The sequence below is a fragment of the Chroicocephalus ridibundus genome, chromosome 1 (genome assembly GCF_963924245.1).
Source record: "Chroicocephalus ridibundus chromosome 1, bChrRid1.1, whole genome shotgun sequence".
NCBI classification, from domain to species: domain Eukaryota; kingdom Metazoa; phylum Chordata; class Aves; order Charadriiformes; family Laridae; genus Chroicocephalus; species Chroicocephalus ridibundus.
Window position 1 is genome coordinate 133,786,905 of NC_086284.1, and position 21,785 is coordinate 133,808,689.

The following is a 21,785-nucleotide window of genomic DNA, read 5'->3' on the forward strand; positions in this document are numbered from 1 at the left end:
TCGGTTTTTTGTCCTCTTAGTGCTATCCAGGCCAGTGAGGTGTTTCACAAACTGGTCTACAGCATCGTTTTTCCTTAGTTGCTCTGTCACTTAAGTTTCATACAGAAACACTATTTTGTGAGACATGTTGTCTGACAGTAGTCCAAAAAGTTTAGGGAGAACTGCTCTGTAATGAATAAACTTGAAGCCATAGATTCAGATTTTACTGCAGACAGTATAGACAGACTTTACTGCAGACAGAATATATTATGTATTTTATAAATATATGCATACCTAAACTCTACAGCCGATACATGCCAATTGTGTCCTATTGTGATATGTACTGTACAAACACAGTAGGATACATTTTTAGCCATTCACACAAGCAAAATATCCCCCACATTTTTCATTGATAGATTTTCTGGGTATTTAGTGTATGTTTCCTAAGTGGTAGACATTTTCTTATTGAAGATCATGAAGCGATTCTTTTTAAGACATTATATATGCTAAGTAGTTGTCAAAGGAAGTATCAGCCGTTCTCTGCTGTCACACATGCTTACACTACTAGATCCTCCTTATTCTTTATGTGCCCTTACTGGTTAACAAATAAATGATCTGTTATTTTTTCTCCTAATGCTCTGCATAAACCATCTTTGCTGCTTTCTTGGTGGCCTGTCATTGTGGACTAATTGCTAGGTGCTTTTTGACGAAATTCTCCTGAGGCAGTAATCGTGAACAGTCTGCGTACTGTTTGTTTACTGTCCTGATTCAAGTAAGTAACAATGTACTCCCCTTCCCGTAAATAAAGATAGACACTGTATTCCATGCTTTTCATTTATTGAGTAGTAATAGCAAGGAAAGGAGGAGCAAGAAGACTGTGCTTGTAACGGAGGAACTGAACTCTGAGTCAGGTAATCGCAGTTAAATTTCCAGTTGCATAATCTTTCAGCTGTGACGTTAAGCAAATGCCTTGGCTCATCACAGGTCTCCTGGAACATGAATTTTTTTAGAATGGGGACTGACTCTTATTTTGTGCCTTGCAAAAAGGGCCGAGATCTTGCTAAGCTCTCTTGCAGCCTCCTTCGATGAAAAAAAAAAAGAAAAAGGAAGTGTGAAATTAGCAACACGAGCTCCTCCTCCGTCCAAGCGAACTTTTGTACCTCGGGGTACAAGTCCTGTTGGGTTTCCCTAGCGTTTTGAGAGCATGGTAGTTTGTGGCTGCTGGCTGCTGGCTGCTCCCCGCCGAGCCGCAGTGGATCGTGCCGTCCACACTAATAAGCAGCTGCTCCAGCTCTTAAAGGCATCTTTCCCATTTCCCGGGAAGTCACCAAAAGAAGTGTTTGTGGGGGGACACTCCTGCCAGAGTAGGGGGCTTTGGGCTGATGGTGTCCTGCCGCCAGGGATTCCCCAGCTTGAGGCGGCCTGGCAGGGGCCGCTCTGCTCCCTGCCACCCCTTTTACTGCAGGCTTCTTTAACCCCTTCTGCTCCCTTCAGGGTTTCAGGCCGACAGGAGGTTTGTGAGGAATAATCCTAGTTGGTTCAGAGAAATTGAGAGCAGCTTTATCCCTAATTCTGTGACAGAAACTTGCTTGTCCGATTGCCTTTCCACCCAGCTGTTCCCTTGTTGTCCTCACCCACACTGCATCCCTCCAGGTCTGATGTCCCTTCCTCCCCATCCCGTGTATCTTTTGAGCAGTCCTAGTGCCAGTTTGGAAACTTGTGGGCGCATACATAGCACAAAAACTTTGCGTGTGCACCCTGTCCTTCTGTGTGGGCTAGACTGCTATTATTCCCCTTGTTTGAATACCATTTCATTTCTGCAAACTGTTAAGCTTGTTGACCCAACCCAGGCAAGGCCCATATCTTCACCTATGTGCTCTTCAGCCTTTCCTCACTCTAATAACTTGCCTCTCTGCTGTCAAAAAGATCTGTCCATCCGCCTTTTTTACTGTGACTCTGGAAATCCTTTCACTTCTCTGCCATGATTTCACATGTAATTCAGGGACTTGAACTGTATATCCATATACTACTTCTTTTGAGGGACAGGTCTGGCTAAGGGTATAAAGAAAGTTTTTCTTTGTTAAAATTATTACTTAAAGCCAATTATGAAGTTAATTGTGCAGTAAAGCCCAGGAACTAAGTCCTTTCTCTTAGACATAATTATTATATAGATAATGCACTATTGTTTGCAAAATGTGGGTTTATTAGAGTGCCTTCCATTACTACAGCTGTCCTTGCATCTCAGATTTTCCATCTGCCAGAGCTATTCTCTTGTTGAGCACCTGCGATATACTTCCAGGGCAAGACTTGATGGATGCTACAAGCTCTTTCTGATTTTCGGAGTGCTCTCACGTATGCCAAGAAAAATTTTACCTGCTGAATTATTACAAAACTTGATGACTTCTGGGTGGAAAACCAGTGGTGAAGAATTTCAACTTGGTTATTATCTTATACACTGCAGAACTTGAAGCTCTTACATTTCATACTGAAACAATGAACTTTGAGCTTTTGAATATTTCATGCCATGGGTGTTCTCACATGCAGTGAATAAATCATAGAATACATTAGGACGGAAAGGTCTCATTTAGGTCAACTACCCTGCACAAAATGGACAACTTCAAAGCTAGAATAGGTTGCTCAGGGCCTTGTCCATACATCTTCTGAAGATCTCCAAGAATGGAGATTACTCAACCTCTCTTGGCACTTATTCCCATTACTGAACCGCCCTCATAGAAGGAACCAAATTTTCCTTACACATAGCTGAAATTTTCCTTGGTGCAACCTGAATGTTACCTCTGTGCTTCTACTGTGCACATATGTGAGAACCTGGATGTCACTTCTGTGGAGGAGCTGCTTCCTCTTTTCTGAACTGTGGCCATTTCAGTCATCTCTGAAATTAGCAAGTAATTCCTTAACTTCCATCCATATGAATTTTCCCTGTTGACAAATATCCAGAGTATACTGCTAAAACCTTCCCCAGTTCATACAGCACTGTCAGTCAGATAAATTAATAAATATTTCTCATATCATTAAGTTCTACTAGCAGGCAACTTTGCCCAAAGCTTGAAAATAAATGGAGTTGTTATCTAGGGGCTCTGCCAGGTGATTGATGATGCAGTTTCACGGGCCAGTTTTAAATACCGTTGCTTTCAAAAAAGGGAGTCCTGCCATATCGCATTTCTATCCCTGGCCACTTATTCCAGTCCCCTTCATTGCACCAGCACTCAGGACGTCACCAGATCAGCTGACTGATCCGAGTGGGACTGCCCTGGTGTCAGTGTGGTACACAGGTGTCTCAAGCTGTTTCTGCAACCGTACTGATGGACTGGGAGCTCTGTTAGGCTTTTCCTAGCTGTGGGTGACAGTGAGGGTTAGTCTCTCTGTGCCATTTATCCATACATGGAATAGTGGTAATAATGAGAACCAATATCAATAACGTATTGCGAGATCTTCAGGGAACGGTGGCAAGGAAACGTGAAGAGTTAGTACTTACATGGAAACAATTTCTTCTAGATTCTTTATAGACAAATGTGAAGACCCAGTCAGTTTATAATCTAAAGGTGATTGAAAGTCTTGTAGAAATGGCACGATGTTATAATTTTATTAATCAGGTTATGAATAATACTCATTCAAAATTGTAAGATACCAGAATAATCACACAATAAGTCCAGCATGAGTCTAATATTCAGAATAAAATGCATAAATTTATGCTCCTATATCTGTAGGTAGATATATAGGTATCGATATTTGCTGCTTACTGAAAAGCTAAGCATGACTGCTTTTCTAATATTTACAATGCCAGTTTTCTTACTTTTATTGAGTTTTACCGTACTTTGTTCTTAGCCTACTTTTCTGTAAGCAAAACATACTTTAGACAGTCGGTGTGGGTGTGTCCGTACACCATTATCCCTTAGTAAGCTTTGGAATAGTTATCTTCTACTAAAATTAGAGGATCAAGGTCTCAAAGATAGTTTGTTCATTTGATAATTTTCTCAAAATTATATTTGGATAATTTGATAATTATCTCTTTGATATAGCTTTGATAATTATCGCAGAAAGAATTTGTACTCTTATCTCACAGAAAAGGTTCCTATAAACTTAATTAAGATGGCCAACCAGGAAAAAAAATTCCCCTAAATGTCCCAAAAGAGTAGACGTCATCAAAGATTCAGCACACGGGAAGGGTCCTGTGAGTGCTCCAGCAGATTCAGTCCAAGTTCTTAGACCTGGAACAACTACACAAAACAAGTCCATGGGAAATTCCTTGTTGTTCCATCTGTAGAACTTGTTGGTTCCCATGCTCATATGAAGACAAAAAGGTGCTGACTTCTTCTTTATTTAAAATAAAGCATTTCCAGCCTGCATAATTGTGGCAAAAAGCTTGACAAAGCTCGATCCATGAAGCTTTGAAAACAATAATATAATTTAAAACAATTGTAGATAGAAACAATCACTGTGCCCTCTGAAAAAGAGTTGCCAGTTTTCAGGAATCTTACTCACAACTGAGGTTGCAACACCAACAATTTTTATTAGGCACTTCATTTTTAATGCAATTTCAGGAAACTCTATAATTTCCAGTAAAATTCCTGCAGATTTTTTTTCAAAACATGGGAGAAGTTACATAGGGCAGAAAAGCCAATGATGACCTACTCTTTGAGCACCCTAGTATGCTTTTTTTTGTCGCTGTGGTGCCTCTGCCATGGATGTGGTCATGGGAAGAATTAATAGAAGAAATTACTGTGATGTTTGAGATGACCTATTAGGTCTACCCATCAGATTGATGGAACCAGTATGAGTCGGGCTGAGCTACTTCGGTGTAAAATGGAGTGGTTAATTTGGCCTGGGAATTAAACCTAATTTTGCTCTGAGATGGATCTAAAGCAGTATCCCAGTTATAGGTAGTAGCCCTTTACAAAAGGAAAATGCTTTAAATGCCTTCACCTAGGTCTGCAGAACTAATTTTACTATAGCCTAAGACTGGTACCACATAGTAAATTCTTTAATTACCTACAAAAATTGCGACTGAACAACCATTCCAATCCACAGGTCAGTCTCTTGGCCCATGATCACCAAAAGCATTTGCAGAAAGTACCATGTCATCCTGTCCCCTCAGATTATCCTATTTCGGTGCCTTTGCTATGGGACTAAGTCGGTACTAAGTAAGCATTTTTCAGATTTTCCCAGCCTGCTACTTTCCCTTCCTACTCTCATCTATACACATGAATCCGCATGACCCAGTTTGCTGTCACCGAATAGCTATCATTATACTTGAGAGAACTAAAGAAATGTGCTTTTCTGTGGGAAAAAACCCAAACAAGAAAAAAAAAAACAACAAAAAACAAAAAACAACCAAACCAAAAAAAAAAAGCCCCCTGTCATTTTTAAAGGTCATCCCTGCAGGTCTGGGATTAGAAGTGCAGGGAGCAGGATGTGGGTGTACAGAGCTGCCCATGCTCCACCTATGGAGCTGCGGGTCTGGCCCCTTCCCCTAGGACCGAGCTTCTCTGCTTAAGAGCCCAGCTGCTCCACAGGCTGTCTGTTCAATCGACAATGATCTCTAGTTTCAAGTATGACAGCACTGACCTGCTCCCTCTCCATTCATCCGCAGGTGGGGGCAGCGGAAGAGAAAGGGAGGGAGGGAGAGGGAGGACACTGCAACCTACGTGAATAATTGATAGTGCGAGGAACGGAGAGCAGCTGGGTTCCCTGTCTCCATCCGCTCACCAGCTGGGAATGAGAGATCCCTGCTCAGGTAGGGGATGAACAGCTTAGCTGCTTTTATTCTCGTCTTGCCTGCAATGCCAATTAAGTATATTTTGCATCTAGAAGGAATGGGAGCAAAGACAGCTGGGGGAGGGTTGATCCAGATCTTTTCTGCTGCTGGCGTGGCGTTGTGTAATGGATGGATCTTGGGGCAGTTTCAGCCTCAGCAGGGAAAGTGTCTGTACGCTTTTTAAAAGACATTGTGTTATACTGCATTGTGTAGAGAAGCAATTAGAAAGAGAGAGCGAGAGACAGCAGATGTCTGTGCAGGAAATGAGACAGACTGAAGAGATGGAGGGGCATGAAAGAGGGTCTGCCCAGACTCCAAGGAATCCCACCCCAATTCTGTCAACCTTTGGCATAACAGGATGAGTCCAAGTGGGCAGCGGGAGGTGCTGCCTGTGCACACTAAGTACTATTTTTAGAAGCTGTGTGCATAGATCAGTGGAAACAGCTCATGTGAAAACATGTATCTGTTCTGTCTGTGGGTGCGTCTAGGAGTTTGTGAGGACTGAGTGTAATATTGTAGCAATACATTAAAAAAAAGACAGTTTCTGCCCTGAAGAGTTTAGCATTGAAGGATATGCTGCTGTGTTTACTGCGCAGCTTCTGATGTTCTTACAATGACTCAAATAATTAATAAAATTGCAGACATCAATTTCTGTGCTACAGCTAATATGGATTTTTCCTATGTGAGCAAGATAAAATGATAACGCAGTTATAAGAATGAAAAAATTCTGTTAACAAAAACTGGAAGAATACATAGCAAAAGGTATAGACAACAATTTCTGTAATACATGTATTAACAGACCTATAAGGATACCTGAAAGAACAGGAACTTGTGTGTCAGTCCCTAAAACACACAATGAATATCAAATGCATAATGATCTATGCAAATACAGATAAATATATGAATTACAATGTAAGACTATAAGTACACGGAATTAGTCATATAAGAATGCAAATATTAGGAACTCAATCTGCTTAGTACAACTAAAGGCTTATATTAGGTGATATCGTTGCATCAGCTGTGTAAATAGTAACACTTGTTAGCTTGCTTGTAAGTTGAGGAATAGTAAGGGGAAAGGGGACATGTGATTTGCTTACCTGTGGAAGTGATTTACTCGTATGATTATTGCTGAAGGAGGGTCATTAGAACAGTAATTAGGCTATTTAATAATTGTTTGCTAGTGGGTCTTGAGGGCTTTGTGCACAACTGGAGTTGCATGGGAAGTTAGGTAAATCTGTGAGACGGTTAAATGAAAGCTGAGCCCGGTGTGTTTTTGTATGTGAACAAAGTTGGCTCTTGTCTGGAGTGGCAAGCTGCCGAAGAATGGCAGAAAGACCTGGGCCCCTCTGTATACTTTGCTTTCCCCACGGCCAGGCTTCCTATGGCTGCCGATACTCCCCCTCTCCCTGGGATGGGGGAGGGCAGTAGTTACTGCTGGCAGCCCCCTCTAGCAGCAGAAAATAATGTCTCTTCCTCCTTCCTGGAGGCAGCAGCACTGGCAAGCTTGGCTCTTGGCCTTGGCCCAGTCACATCTCTGCTTAGAGATTCAAGTGAATGAGTAAGAACTGCTTGTGCAGAGAGCAGCTCCTGTAATTCAATGCCCTGGACCACTGGGAAGCGTTTGGGTTGGAGCGAGGAGGTGGGCTGTATGAGTTAGCCCATACTCCAGCATCAGATCTGCTGCAGGGGTGAAAACAAAAAAAAAAAGGGAAAAAAAAAAAAAAAAAAGAGATAGACAGGAGGAAATGGAAACACCTGGCCTCCATGCAAGTTCCTAAAAATAGCACGTGGATCCTTTCTTTGTCCATTCAAAGTTGTCACCTACCTTGATTGATGCCTTACAGTCTCTTTTCCCACCCACAGGCCCTTGAAGCCCCCACAATAATTTCTATGGAATTTATAGAAATTCATAGAATATAGGAATTTATAGTGGAATTCATAGGAATAGAATTTATAGGAAGCATTAGGACAAAATTGCTACACTCTTATCCCTAAAACTTTGATGTAGCTGCTTGCTTTCTCCATGTTTCTTTTTGCCCATGTATATTAGCTATCTCATGTTTTCTGTCTGGTCTCTGCATTCTGCTTTCCCTCTGTGTGTCTTTTCCTAGCTCTCTGGCTCCTCTGTCAAATTCTGTCTCTTGTTCTGTGTTTCCTACTCTCCCCTTCGTGAATATGAACAAATCCAGTGTGAGGCTGACGCTTGGCATAAGGTTGTAGCTGCTGCCTTTATGTAAAGGCAAATGTAAAAGCTGCTGATGTAAAAAGGAAACATTACATCATCCTGTGGAATGAAATTGGGAATGACAGGAAAAAAAAACGTGTCCAGAAGAGGTGTGTGTTGTTATTGAAGCACAAGTATAGGCACACTCTCGCAATGGAAGAGTGTGTTCTCATCCTCAGTTTTTATCAGGAGTGATGATCGTTGATGAGTGAATGCAAATACACGTGGTTAAGGGGTATCTGACCTCTCAGAATTTGAGCTTCCCTAGAGAAGAGCTTACATGTTAGGTCAGTGAGCTATTTCACAAGGGGGAGGTAGAGCCAAATCTCTGTAGTAATTGATGTATATCAGCTCCAAATACCAAGGTCTTCCCTTGAAGGGAATGGGAAGTTGCGGAGGACTGCCTTGATGCTCACTTTTCCCTCTGGATACTGAGAGTTTGGGGAGAGCTCTTAACTCTACAGCAGAGTTGAATAAAGGACCCCTCTGCTGTCCTTGTCCAATACTGCTTGTCTTACCATCACCGACAACCCGGAGTACAGCTTCCTCGGCTCGGCTGTCCCCGCAGAGTGCTCTTGCAGGCTGCGCACCACCCGCGGATCCCCCAGAAAGGGGAAATCCAGGGGGAACTGATCTTCCACAGCGGAGGAAGGGCAGAACTCATTGTCCCATCCTCCGTTGTCTCATCTTCCTCCACGTCTCTTCTTTCTCTCCGTCTTTCCCTGTGCCGCTGGGCCCGGTCCCGGCTGTGAGGTGCCCTTTGCCGTCCCTCCTTTGAAGCTCGGCCCGGGAGCAGGAGGAGGGGTGAGGGCGGGAGCCGGGGCTTCGCAGGGAGCCGGGGGGGAGCCTGTGCCCTTCTCCATGGCGAGGCGGGAGGAGAGGAGGCTCCCGAGGAAGGGAAGCCGGGAGCTGACTCAGCGGAGCAGCCCAGCATGTTTTCCCGGGAGCGCGCCTTCCCTGCTGGAGCCTGCGGAGGGTATGTACCGGCACCGGTACTGGGCGACCCGGCCTTTCCCCCAGCAGCCCGGGGACGGGGACCGGGACCGGCTGGAGGCGCTTGGGGCGAAGCGGTGGAGCGGGTCCCTCCCCCACGTCGTGGGAAGCAGGAGGAAGAGCCCTCACGTGTTGTCTGAAAGAGCGGGGAGCCGAGGAGGGGGAAGGCGATGGCCGTGTCCCCCGGCCCGGCAGGTCTGGCTTTGGGGTCGGTCCCCGCTGCCAGCGGAGCCACCGCGGTCCCTCCCGCCCCGGGCCCCGCTCTGGTCGGGAGGAGGCGGGCGAGCGAGGCTGGCGAGGGGCTCCTCTCGCTGAAGGGGAAGAGCGGGAGGGAGGGAGGGAGGGAGGCTCGTTTGCTTTTCTCCTGCCTCCCCGGGAGTGGCGGAGATCCCCAGTTCGGACTTCTCGGGAGTGCGGCTGCGCGACGAGATCGATTTCCCTCGGGAGTTCTTTTTCCTGACCTGCAGGGTGGTAGCCGGTGGGCAGCCAGAGCTAGCTGGGTTCTCTGGGCCTTTTCGGTACACCCAGAAAGCCCTGAGCAGAGACTGGCTGCATGTTCGAGCAGTGGCTCCCGCGGGAGGGGTAGGAGCTCCCCAGCAGCTGGAAGTGAAGTTCCTAAGTGGAAGTCGAGTGCCTATAGGCAGAAAAGTTTGTGACCAGCTCAGAGCACACAAACTGCATTTCATCCGTGGTAGTTGCTTCCTTTTCCTATTTCTGTCTTGGTAATTCTTTTTCTTGAATTTTAGGAATCTGTGTGTGAGCAAAATTCAAAGCTGGTGTTAGTAGTAAGGCTATTCATGTCGTGTTTTCACACTGAATACCTAAAAATCTTATTTGGTAGAGCAAATATGTCTCTCTAAGGGAGAAAAAAGGGAGTGAAAGAGCAGAAGCTGTTGCTCAAGGGAAGTGGTTGCTCGGAATTTTCCTTATGAGCATTTCAGGCCTGCTCTTGTTTCACATTAGCTTCAGTTCTTCTGAGTTGCCTGTCCCTTCCAGTGAATGATTTCAAAAACATACCAAAACATCTCATTTCAAGAATCACTCATCAGGCAGGGACACGGGATATTATACTGACTGTCATTCCATAATTAGCTGCAAATTGTGCCATATTGTTTTTCATACTGGAAGGCTTCCAGATTAGCAAGCATTTTTACAATAGCTATACACCTGCTTCCCTGTGAACGTTCCCTGAGGATTTGGGGCACTTCGCTCTTTAGAGCACAACAAATCCCCTTTACCTCTGGAATACTTATGAAAGGTGGGTGAAAGGATGTATGAAATCTGTCAAGGCCGATTTGTGTTTTTCTTGGAGCAAGTATTTGCATTGACTTGGTTATTGAACTGGCTCAGCTATAGTAGATAGGAATGATTTTGAGAGCTGTATAGAGAGATCCCAGGACTGAAATAGCAGAGGATGCTGCCAGATTGGAATACAGGACATGAGCCGAGTTGTGTGTGTGTGGAGATAGTGGCTTAGAGGTCTGCAAAGGTGCTTCTTGCACAGTTTCAGTATTGGGAGTGGAGTCTTTAGCAGTGGATCAGCACTGCCTACTTTTAGCTTGGCTACCTGCTTGAAATTAGTGCACTAGTTACTGTCGCTAGTAAAATCCTAGTTTAGTCTTCAGCATTTTCTCTGCCCTCTGCTTCCCCTTGTTGCCGTTTCCTAAAAATAAAGCTTCAGCAAGTACACGTATTCCTCTCCCAGTCTGCAGAATTGCTTTTCTTTTTCAGAAGGACGTTATTCTGCTTTTCTGTGGTCAAAGAGTTTGAAGCTCCAATTTGAAAAGAAGTATATTATCTTTCTATAAATAAAGCTTAGTGCTTCTAATTCCAGAAGTTCAAAATTCACAACTGGACTTTCAAGCAATAGTTACAATGGCCCCAAATTTTTGTGTTATTTTGTAAAACATAACATAAAATCTAAATCATTCTCCTGGATTTTTAAAGTCCCTCAGCACATTCCTAATCTGGGATAATTATAGAATTGAGAATATCTTTAAATGTATGATAAGACCAGTGATTTTTGCATCTGCTGGAGTCATTTTGACAATAGAACTGTACTAGAATTGAATGGTGAGAAGCAGTTGCTGCACGAAGTGCTCAGGTCAGTCCAAAGTGTAGAGATGAATTTACAGTGAGAGAACAGGGACAGGACTGGCCACGCTGACCTCATGTAGGAGTTGACAGATTTTCATGAGACAGGTGTGTATTTTACTCTCTACTGAATGCTTTGGTATTCAAACCAGTGACAGCCAAAGAAAAACACTATAGCATGCAACAAGGCCCCAGAGCATCCAGTTGCACAGAAGTTCTAATACTGCACTTCTGTGGAGATGGCTAGTTTCTGAAAATGTGAATTTATCAAATTAAGTTCTTAGCTTTTTAGGGCTCACAGAACAGGAACTTCAGCTTACTAAAAGAAACAATGAAAATCTTTCATGTACTGCCTTGGACATAAATTTTGTTAGTCCCAAACATGCTTCAAGTAAATGACTAAAACGATAAGTAAAGCATGTGCTGGTATAATATTAATATTAATTTGAAGTACATTTGCCATCTGACTACTCCAATATTTATGTGAGGATGTCAAGACTGACTCCTACATCTTCCCTCCCATATACATTATGGATTTAATCTTTAGATGCATTACACAGATCTCTCTCATTTGAGTTTTAGGAGAAAGTTGCAGGATGGAAGCATTGTGTTTCTTTGTGTAGATCAGCCTGTCTACAAGTTACGTGATGCCATTGGGCTACCCACATAGTTTGTGACTTGTCAGAGAGTTGGTGGGCATAGAGATTCTTGGAGCTTGTAATAGAGTGTAGCTTCATGATTATAGAAATACGTTATATTTCCATACAACAGGGAATGTAGCCACTGGTTTCAAAGCAAGAGTCTGTGTGACTTACAGATACTGGTGTCTCAGCACGGAAGCAGTACGCGTCATGAATCTAACAGCTAGAGGGTAACAGTTCATAATTGCATTATATGACCTAACAAACAATTCATGATTGCGTTCCAAAGTGGAGGAGCCTTGTCCCTTGTATTAGAAACTTGGGCTTTGTTCCCAGCCCCACCTATGTGACGCTCACCATGACTTAAATCCCAGTTGTGACTGCTAGTAAAATCTGTGAATGGCGTGGAAAGTTTATTAGCCGGCAGCAGGAGAGCTGCAGGTAACAGTGAGGCTGTCCAGAGTGCAATGAGCAATGCAATATATGTCTTTTAAACTACAGCGTATTGTTTGTGTTATTTTTTGTTTTCTCTTCTATGAAATCAAATAAATGGTGCTGCTATTTGTATATGTTGCTGCTCCAGCAGGGGCCAAAATAATAATATATTTTCAATAGCAGATGTGCAGACAAAAGCCCATCTAATATGCGCTCTGGCTTTACCAGCAGTGGTACCACAGAACCATGCCTGCATCTCTCCTGCAGGGTGTATAATTTCTGTTCTGGCACCATCTCCTGTCTTGGAGACTAATACCCAGGCTGTGGTAATTGGTGTTGTCCTTTAGGTGCTGATTTCAGTGATATTTCAGAACTTTCAGCTCTTTTAATATGGTTCAGTTTTGAGATCTGATCCCAAAGCTTCCTGTGAGACCTTTGTTCTGCTGCAAATCTGTGATAGAGGAGGAACTTGGCAAAAAAGATTGTTCAGCTCTTACATGACAGTTGTGAGGCAAATGGTGCCTGTGAACAGAGACTGAGCAGTCGGGGCCAGAAGATTTTTGCTATTACATCCATGATGTTTCAGGTGGCAAGTGGTAAGTTAAGACAGCTCAGGGAATCTCACAGGGAATGACAGCTTCCTCATAGGCAAGAAATGGTCTGGGGAGAGGAAGAGTAAGCAGAAGACAAAGGAGGCACTGCAGGCAAGTACTGGCATCTTGAGTTCTCCAAGAGTTAGAAATGTTTCTTTTTCCTTTTTTTTCCCTTTTTTTTTTTTTTTTTCCTCCCTTCTGCCTCTGTCTCTTGCAGGAGATCTGAGGAGGGGCTGCGTTGCTTCAGTGATGTTATAGACTCTCCCACCCAAGGCTTTCCATGTGCTCTCACTCCTGCTGTCCCCAACAAGGTAAAGGCAGTCCACGTTCCTCGGGCTCAGGGTTGGAATGTGCCTTGAACCACTGAGCAGAAGAAATGACTGAAAGAAAGCTCGTGTGCATGCATGTGTTATAGCTGTAGTTACCCACTTCTGTGAGAATCCTAAACTTGTTCATTTAATAATTTCTTATGCTATTCAGTATTAAGCCAGTAGTCTCATCCATTGAAAGAGGGGAATTCCTGGTACCTGCCTGATCAGGTTCCACGTCAAGCTTTTGCAACAGAAGCTGAAGACAATTTGGCCAGTTGTATTGTCCATGCTATCAGTTAAGGAATCATAGAAATCATAGAATGGTTTGGGTTGGAGTGGACCTTAAAGATCATCCAGTTCCAACCCCCCTGCCCTGGGCAGGGACACCTCCCACTAGACCAGGCTGCTCAAAGCCCCATCCAGCCTGGCCTTGAACACTTCCAGGGATGGGGCATCCACAGCTTCTCTGGGCAACCTGTTCCAGTGTCTCACCATCTTCACAGTAAAGAATTTCTTCCTAATATCTAATCTAAATCTACCGTCTTTCAGTTTAAAATGCTACCCCTCTTCCTATCGCTCCACTCCCTGATAAAGGGTCCCTCCCCATCTCTCCTGCAGGCCTCTTAGGTGCAGGAAGGCTGCTATAAGGTCTCCCCGGAGCCTCCTCTTCTCCAGGCTGAACAACCCCAACTCTCTCAGCCTGTCTTTATAGGAGAGGTGCTCCAGATTCCATCATTCCAGAACAATTCCATCTTGTCTTCACCAAACAAGTAGTTTCTGTGCCAAAACATGGAAGGACGTGATGGCTCTTTCAATATCTGGTTACCACAAAAGGTGACATTAGCTTCTGCAGACGTTAAATTCTTTTCCCTTTTGTCTTTTCCTTTTCACAGACTGTGGACTTGTTTGAGATGATTGAAAAAATGCAGGTAAGGAGAAGTTATTCTGCCAAACTTTGGGATCTCTTGATTTTTCATAGCCAAACAAATAATCAGCTGCTATTTTTCTTGTCACTCTACTCCCAATACCCTTTAATTTGGGTCTGCAGCATATTTACCTCTTCTAGGCCCAAGCTCCTATACCTGCTTTTAAATGCAGTTTCACAAGCATTTTCCTGTGTTCATTTTTCCAACCAGCATGATGGAAGGAATAGACACAAATTATTATAATTCTGTCTGCTCTTTGCACAAGTGTGATTCTGAGAGAAAATCAAAGTTGCATTAAGATATTTGCATTTATCAAGGTCAAACAGTTTAATAAATAACTACTGTAGGCCCCGTCTTTAACTTGCACAAGAAAGAATGACTCTGGATTAATTCACTTATGGAAATGCATGCATTTTAGTTGCATATATTACATTATAAACTTAAAATAGAGTAAAAGGGAAAAAAACCCTGCCCTACAAAATGATGAGACAGTAATATATGGTATATATCTTACAACAAAATCTTTGAAAACAAAATTTTCAGCTGCTCTGTTCTCAGAGCATCCTTACAGACTACTAATATTTTCTGAGTGGTACACCTTCTTTAAAATGCTGTGGTTAACTTTGACCTAACATGACACATAACACGGCAAGTAATGCCTGCCTTTTGCTATGTGCAGGAATTTAACTTTCAGCAAAATATTAACTTCTTTTTCTGGAATTTGGGTGATCGAATTATGTACGTGAGGAAAAAGCAAGACTTTGCTGGGACTATAAAGGTGAGGAGGTGGAAGGTAGCAGCAAAATGCTGAGTACGGCGTTACGAGGCTGAAGTGTACTATTTGGCAGACTAGAAAGGAGAAATGGGGTAAGGAGGGGCCGAAGGTATATATTCAATGTATTTATGTGTAGACAGACACAGACCTTGAAACCACTGTTCTGACACCCGAAGTATGTTTGGGATATATGCTCAGGGCTTTAGAATCACAGGCTCTGTAAGCCTGCCTGGCTCATTTAACTCTGTGCTAGAAAGTAAGCTGGAGCGTGCAGAGCTGCTTGTTCAGTTCAAGCACATGTTGACAGGTATGACAATCCTCCCCAGGCCTTTTGAAATCTGGAACCTTTTTGAAATAAGGAAGAATCACTAGCAGATGTCCCTTACTAGAAGACTGTGTTGCTTAAGATTCTCAGTGTTTCTTAGCTCCCACTTTACCATATGAAAACTGTCTCTCGCTGGATTTGTACCTCTTTAGTTAGAGATATAACAGAGGGAGCTGATGAGAATTTCCAACATATGTAGACCACCTAATTTTGCATCTGTATTCTTTTCTTAGCTGCCCATTGTTAAGACTGTATAGTGGCGTGGTATTTTTCTTTAATTTAGCTTGTTTTGTCACCTGTCTTGCACTAGGAGAATTAATAACTGCTGCTTAAGTATGACAGCAATTTTTTGAAAGAAGGGAAGAGTGGTGTTTTCCAAAAGAAAAAACTCCCCCCAATATTTCTTTATATTATTTGTTTTGATCTTTCTTTATATTTTTACTAAGTCTTTATTTATTTTGTTTGTTTGTTTGTTTTTTTCTTTCCTTTTCCTTCCATTTGACTCTGGCTATCCTTTAGATTTAGTGAATTATTCTTGAAAATTAAATCTGGGATTTTCAGCAGCAATCAAGTGAGTAAAAGGCAAAATTGGAGACTTGGATGTTTCTCCTGTAAAATAACAACAACAAAGCCACAGTACTTTTGAGTACTTTAATAGTTGGATTGGAGTATAATTGTTTGACTGAAAATTAACATAGCCATTTCATTATGTGTGATGAATTAACAGGTGAAGTTGTGCTCTCTTTTTAAACTGAAACCTGTCCCCGGCATCTAGGAAGGAAGTTTACCTTTTTTTTTTTTTTTTCCTGTTTAATCTTAATAATCATTACTTGAAGTAAATGGGCTACTGGTCACATTGTTCTATGCACACAGATGTAATGAAGTCATAGTAAATACTTTGTTAAGGACACATAGGAATACATTTTCCTAGATTACTCTGCAGTGCAAGCAGTTGAAAAGCAAGCAAATCTTATTTCAGCCAATAAACTCAGATGTTTTAGGTCTTTACATGCTTGCATAACCAACCCCTCTTCACCTACCTGCTTTTGTGTTTTATGGTGTGACGTTCACTACCTCTATTCTGCGTTCATGCCAGTTCAACATAGCCTTCAGTCTTATTTTCTCACAACTACTTTCATGTTTTTGCTTTCCTGTGTCCCCTTTTATATCCAAGTTGTCCATTTTGAACTAGTTCCCTCAAGGCACTGCTGTTTCCCTGTAAAAAAAATGTGCTATCACAACATTGTTGTGCCATTTTGGACCCAACTGTGGGTCTGGAAGGCTTTTTCCTCTGCTGTCCATTTTTTCATCCTGCTCAGGCCAGGTGTTTCCCCTGTAAAAGACCCTGGGAATATTGGTTTCCCAGACCACTGCTGTCTACAATAAGTGACCCAGGAAAACAGTGAGGGAAAGTCTTTCCGTAAAGGCAGCGCTGCAAGCCAAACTGGACCAAACCAGATGGGTGTCTCCACAGGTGGCTGAAACTGCTGTAGTTTATGCCTCTCCCTTTTGAGGAATGACAGTGATCATAGAATCATAGAACCATAGAATGTGTTGGGTTGGAAGGGACCATTAAAGGTCATCTAGTCCAACCCCCCTGCAGTAAGCAGGGACTTTTTCAACTAGACCAGGTTGCTCCAGAGCATCATCAAGCCTGGCCTTGAATGTCTCCAGGGATGGGGCCTCCACCACCTCTCTGGGCAACCTGTTCCAGTGTCTCACCACCCTCACCGTAAAGAACTTCTTCCCAAGGTCTAATCTTAACCTACCCTGCTCTAGTTTAAAACCATTGCCCCTTGTCCTGTCACTACATGCCCTTGTCCCTCCCCAGCTTTCTTCAGTACCCTTCAGGTACTGAAAGGCCACTATAAGGTCTCCCTGGAGCCTTCTCTTCTCCAGGCTGAACAATCCCAACTCTCTCAGCCTGTCTTTGTAAAAGATGTGCTCCAGCCCTCTGATCATCCTCGTGGCCTACATCAAGCAGTTGTTCTGCCCATGCTTTGACACTTCAACAACTTATGCTGTAAGTTCCCTGCAGTACTTATGCTGTAAGTCCCCTCTGAAATAAAGCTTTGGACTCTATGGCCCAAGACTGAATTAGATCTTTGCCAGTATCTTAAGCTTCACTCCAGAGGAGAGGTTGGTAGATTTAGGCCTACGTCTTCTGCTCCCAGGCTACCAGGAGCTCCTTTAACAGTGCAGAGTCATGGAATGTGCTTGCACATTCCTCAGCTCTCTGTAGAGTCTCAGATATGAACAGCAGATCCTTTACTGCAGCCTAGGAAGTTTTCCCTTAGGCCTCTCTGAGATACTGGTCTTCTACCAGCACCTCCTTTGAAAGTGGAAAATTTTTGCAGTTATCAGATCTGCCAAAAATGCCAAGGAAGGGGAGAGAGATCTTACAAAATTGCAGTTTCCCAACCTCCATTTCTGTGTGCAGAAATCCCCCTGTGCATAGCAAGTTTGTCCCAGTACTTTCCACAGTTTGTTCCGGGAGGCTGGGCCTGCTTTGTACTTGCATGTCTCTCCTATCCCAAACCTACTTTGATAGAGCATAGGACTTTCTTGTCCCAGCGAACTGTTCCTGAGAGCCCTGTTTCAGAACGTAGCCTTCCTGATGAACCTCAACACACTAGGTTCACAAGCGAAACTCCAGATCACATAAACAAAACATCCATTTACACTTAGATTTCACACACTCCACTTTCTCAGCTTTATGACTTCCACAAATGCAAAATGGTTATTACTACCTCTGCAAAAGGTAAAGATCGCTTGTCAGCCTCTGCTCCATCTTGATTTCACAACCTACCATGTCCTGGTAATTTGTTGTTCATTTTGTCAGTGCTGACATTGCAATTTGAAACAGATCTTCTTCTGTGAAAAATAGTTCTTAGCTGATATTTGCTCAGGCTTCTCTGTTGAAAATAAAAATAAAATATTTTTAAAAATTTTGGTTTTGGGGGGGGTAACTCTCTCTAAGCTCAGCTTTTATGGTTTGATCTTGTGTCACTCTGTAGACATTTTGGCAAGCTTCTTTCTCTTGCCAAAGTATAGTTAAGGAAAATATTTTTTTTGCTGTTATGTTGTTACCTGCAGATTGTTCCCCACTTGTTGTGTTTCTATATTTAACCAACTAAAATTTGTTGATGTTGCCATTTTTTTGTGTTTGAACTCAACTTCAGGCCTATGAAGAATGCCCTCATACATCTATTACTAGTCTCCCTTACCCTGGAGTTTAGCCGTACTGGTTTACTTCTGGTGTTTCTAAGAATTTTTCGAAGGTGTTATCCATTTGTTGTGAGCTTGAGGTCTGGCTCCTCAACATTTCATGAAGGTTTAGCTTTTTTTTTAGGCTCGTTTTTATGTCCTTTTAATAAGGTTTCTCATTTTTCTATAGCTTAGGTTTTATGTAATAGATTTTTTTTTTTATCTTTTTTTCTTTTTTTCTTCTTTCTTCTGTCTTCTTTTTTCTTCTTTTTTCTTCTTTCTTCTTTTTTCTTTTTCTTCTTTTTTTTTCTTCTTTTTTCTTTACCCCTTCTCTTTTTTTCCTTCTCTTTTCCTTTCTCTTTTTATCCTTCTCTTTTTTTCCTTTCTTTCTTTTGTTGCTTCTGCAAGAAGCATCCCGATTATTATTAATCATTGATCTAATGTTGCTATTGCCCAATGTTACTGTTGTTGCTACAGTAGCATTTTTTTCACCCTGCATTGGCCCCAAACTTTTGCTCTTAGGCCTCTTACTGTAGACTTCCATTCAGATGTATTTCTACCAGATACTAGTTTACAAGCTAGTTCCACTGCGGAATAATTGTATTCTGTTACACAGCTGTTATAAATCAGATCCTGCTTATTTTCAGAACAAAGTCGAGAGCTGCTTATCGTGTCTGGAATCCCTGATTAGCCACTCCATTAAGCAGTCACTGACGGCATAAAAAACCATATTCTCAGCATCATGTTCTGGCATGAAAGTTACAAGATTTAGGTGGCAGTAGTTGAATACTCATGTCTTGTGTATAACAGAAAGCTACAACTTAAATCCTGGTCTTCAGCTTCCTATCTGACAATGCAAATTTTGCCTCTTACTCTCCTCTCTGTATTGATGCCCACTTGGACTATGACCAGCATTTCATGGGAGCGTGTTGCCCCCCATATATTTTTGGCTTATTTTGTTCTTGTTCTCTGCTCGGTCCATGTTGGGGCTGTCCTCACTAAAATTTTCCTATTCCCGTGTGCTTCTGCTGCAGAAGTGTGGTGGAATTGAACTAGTCTTGCCATGGTGAGAAGGCAGAGGATGGAACAATCTTAAGGAAGAGAATCAAGTCTGGATGCCAGCTACTGATTCAGGAAGAAACTAGCCAGCCAGTAGTCTTTTGCCCTGCCATTCCAACCCACCTCACAGTGACAGTGCCTAGGAAAGCAGATGTGCAGGGCTTTGCTATGTGGCTCCTTGCTGCCTGCAGGAGGCTGTTGCACTGGTCAGATGGATGGATGGATGGAGAGCAGCTCTGATTTTCTCTCTTACCTCCAGGAGACAGATTTGTTCCCTTATGTGGGTGGAAGCAAGGCACATAAGCTGCTTAAAAGTCTTCCTGCCTAGCCCTAATCCTCAAAACAAGTGTTTGTTACTTCTCTTAACCCTGCTCTGAGGTTCTCAGTGCTTTGCCTGACAGTATCTTCAAGGGAGAGGGAAGAGTAGCACAGGAATGAATGGTCTGAAATATTGTTCTTTTGCGTTCTGTCTTTACCTCTTCCCTTTTTTTATTGCTTGGGCTAGGAAGTAAAGTAGCTAGAAGAGATTAGAGAATTAAATAAGGAAATCAGTTCAGGAGATTGCTTTTGATTTCTGTTAGCTTTCTGCTTTTTAAAAGATGTAAGGTGGGGAGGGGTCTTTTCCATTTTAATACAAAACTAGGGGACTGACCAAGTTCTAGCTTTACTCCTTCCGTTTATTCCAAACTTGCTTAAAATAGAAGATTACAGAGAGAGACAAAATATAGTTATTTGGGATATGGAGAAGGACACAGAGGGTAAGTGAAACATAAATGCTAAAACATGGGATTCACTGTCTGTGACTTTGTGTTTCCAGGGGAGTCGTCTGGACGAACAAAGATGTTCCCTTCCAGCTCCTCTCAAGGTCAGGCCAAGCTGTTGTTGCCTCCTAAATTGCTGACAATGGAAGATAATAACTGACCGGGCTTGCAGTGTATTCTCATCTTGGAGTGAACAGGGAGCCTACAAACAGCCCAAGAACACATATATGCCTGTCTTATTTACTTATTTATTTATTTAATTATTAAGTTGCTGTGTGACAGAGTGAAACTGTGTAGCTGAAACAGAATCGATACTTCCAAATTTAAGTGGTTCCAATAAGCGTTTAATATTATTAACAATCTTAGGTTTGACTAAATAATTTCTTAAATTTTATTTAATTTAAGAGCTATAATAATATTTATGAACCCACTTTGCATTTATTTCAGCAGACTGCTTGAGGACTCATAGGAAGCTGGTCGGTTTCCCTCAATATTAGGCTAATAAAAACAGATTCCCATCTTTAAATTCTCAACTCTTCCTCTCTGTTCTTTCAGTCTCAGCTCAGGCACAGTAACCTTAAAGTCAACCTTGACCTTGAATTCAATCTTGGAATGACCTTAAAAAAACAACCACCCCCCCCCAAAAAAAACCACCAAACAAACCAAAAACCAAACCACATAGAGAATGGATATAGCTCCATTCTGACAGAGACAGTCAGTGCTCTTTGTGGTGATGGAAGGGGCATCCAACTGGCATAAAGTGGCTCAGATACTCGTCCTGTTATTGCAGTCATGCCTTAGCACTGCTCAGTTGTGTACCACAACTGTACAGCTGTAAATACAGTACTGTTTCTACCATCCCTACTGTCATCTCTGTCTGCAGCTGTCTAACACTATGTGGAGGGAAAGGAGAGAGGCTTCCACTCCTAACCTCATCCAGTTTGCCTGTTGTTTGACTACCTTGGCATTTTGCATACCTGTATTCTGTGTAGTTTCAAGGAGGAAGGTGGGTGAAATCTGATTCCTAAATTTGTTGTTCTCAAAGTTCTATATTATAATGCTGAGGCCTGGGAAATAGAGTCTAACCTTAAATCCTAAAGTAAAACTCTAAAGATGGACAAGGGCAGAGTGGAAGCCGAGGGCACAGCTTGCGCCATCATGAGAGCATAGCACTTTAAATGATATCATGCATTTTTGCTAATGGTCTTTTCTGATTTCAGACAGAAGAGGAGTATATTCCTTACCCCAGCATCCATGAGGTGAGTTAGTACTGCTCTCCTCTGGTTTTCCTTGGACTTTATTGGCCTTTCAGCTTATTGGCATTTCATCTTATTGGCCTTTCAGCTTTCATGTTCCTGTGTCCTTCTGAATAGGTGTTACAGAAAGGGTGGCCATATCCTCTCATTATCTTACCCCAGTTTGGGGGCTACTGGATTGAAGGGACCAGCCACAACCTCTCCAGCTCGAGTCCAACTCTGTCTGACGTACCCTTTCCCTGGAGTGGTAAAGTGAAACTGGAAAGTGACCCTACAGCCAAGCTGTACCGCAAACATTTTCTGGGGAAGGTAAGGGTGATCTTCAGAGCCTTCTCAGCCCACCCGGCCTCAAGGCTGAAACGCATCTCTGGCTTTTCCTTATGGATTTAGAAATAACTGTACAGCCACTCCATTTCAGTTCCTCATGATGCCT

The 21,785-nt window shown here is 42.7% G+C and overlaps 1 protein-coding gene across 18 annotated transcripts in view; it reads left to right on the plus strand.

The window, feature by feature from the left end:
* The first annotated feature begins 5,393 nt into the window (after window positions 1-5,393).
* The window catches only part of LOC134524274 (rap1 GTPase-activating protein 1-like), a 51,991-nt gene continuing 35,599 nt past the window's right edge, over window positions 5,394-21,785 (plus strand). For 6 of the 18 annotated variants that reach the window (XR_010073549.1, XR_010073550.1, XR_010073551.1 and 3 more), the window contains exons 1-6: window positions 8,275-8,952; window positions 12,950-13,043; window positions 13,937-13,972; window positions 20,153-20,200; window positions 21,317-21,355; window positions 21,470-21,661. Coding sequence is in view for 12 of the 18 variants with exons in the window: in XM_063354130.1 (XP_063210200.1) it covers window positions 8,909-8,952; window positions 12,950-13,043; window positions 13,937-13,972; window positions 20,153-20,200; window positions 21,317-21,355; window positions 21,470-21,661 (453 nt within the window). In the remaining 6 variants the exon portion in view is untranslated. Of the gene's footprint in view, window positions 5,732-8,267; window positions 8,953-12,949; window positions 13,044-13,936; window positions 13,973-20,152; window positions 20,201-21,316; window positions 21,356-21,469; window positions 21,662-21,785 lie in introns of those variants that run through there. The other 12 variants (XM_063354130.1, XM_063354134.1, XM_063354160.1 and 9 more) reach the window with 8 other exon arrangements.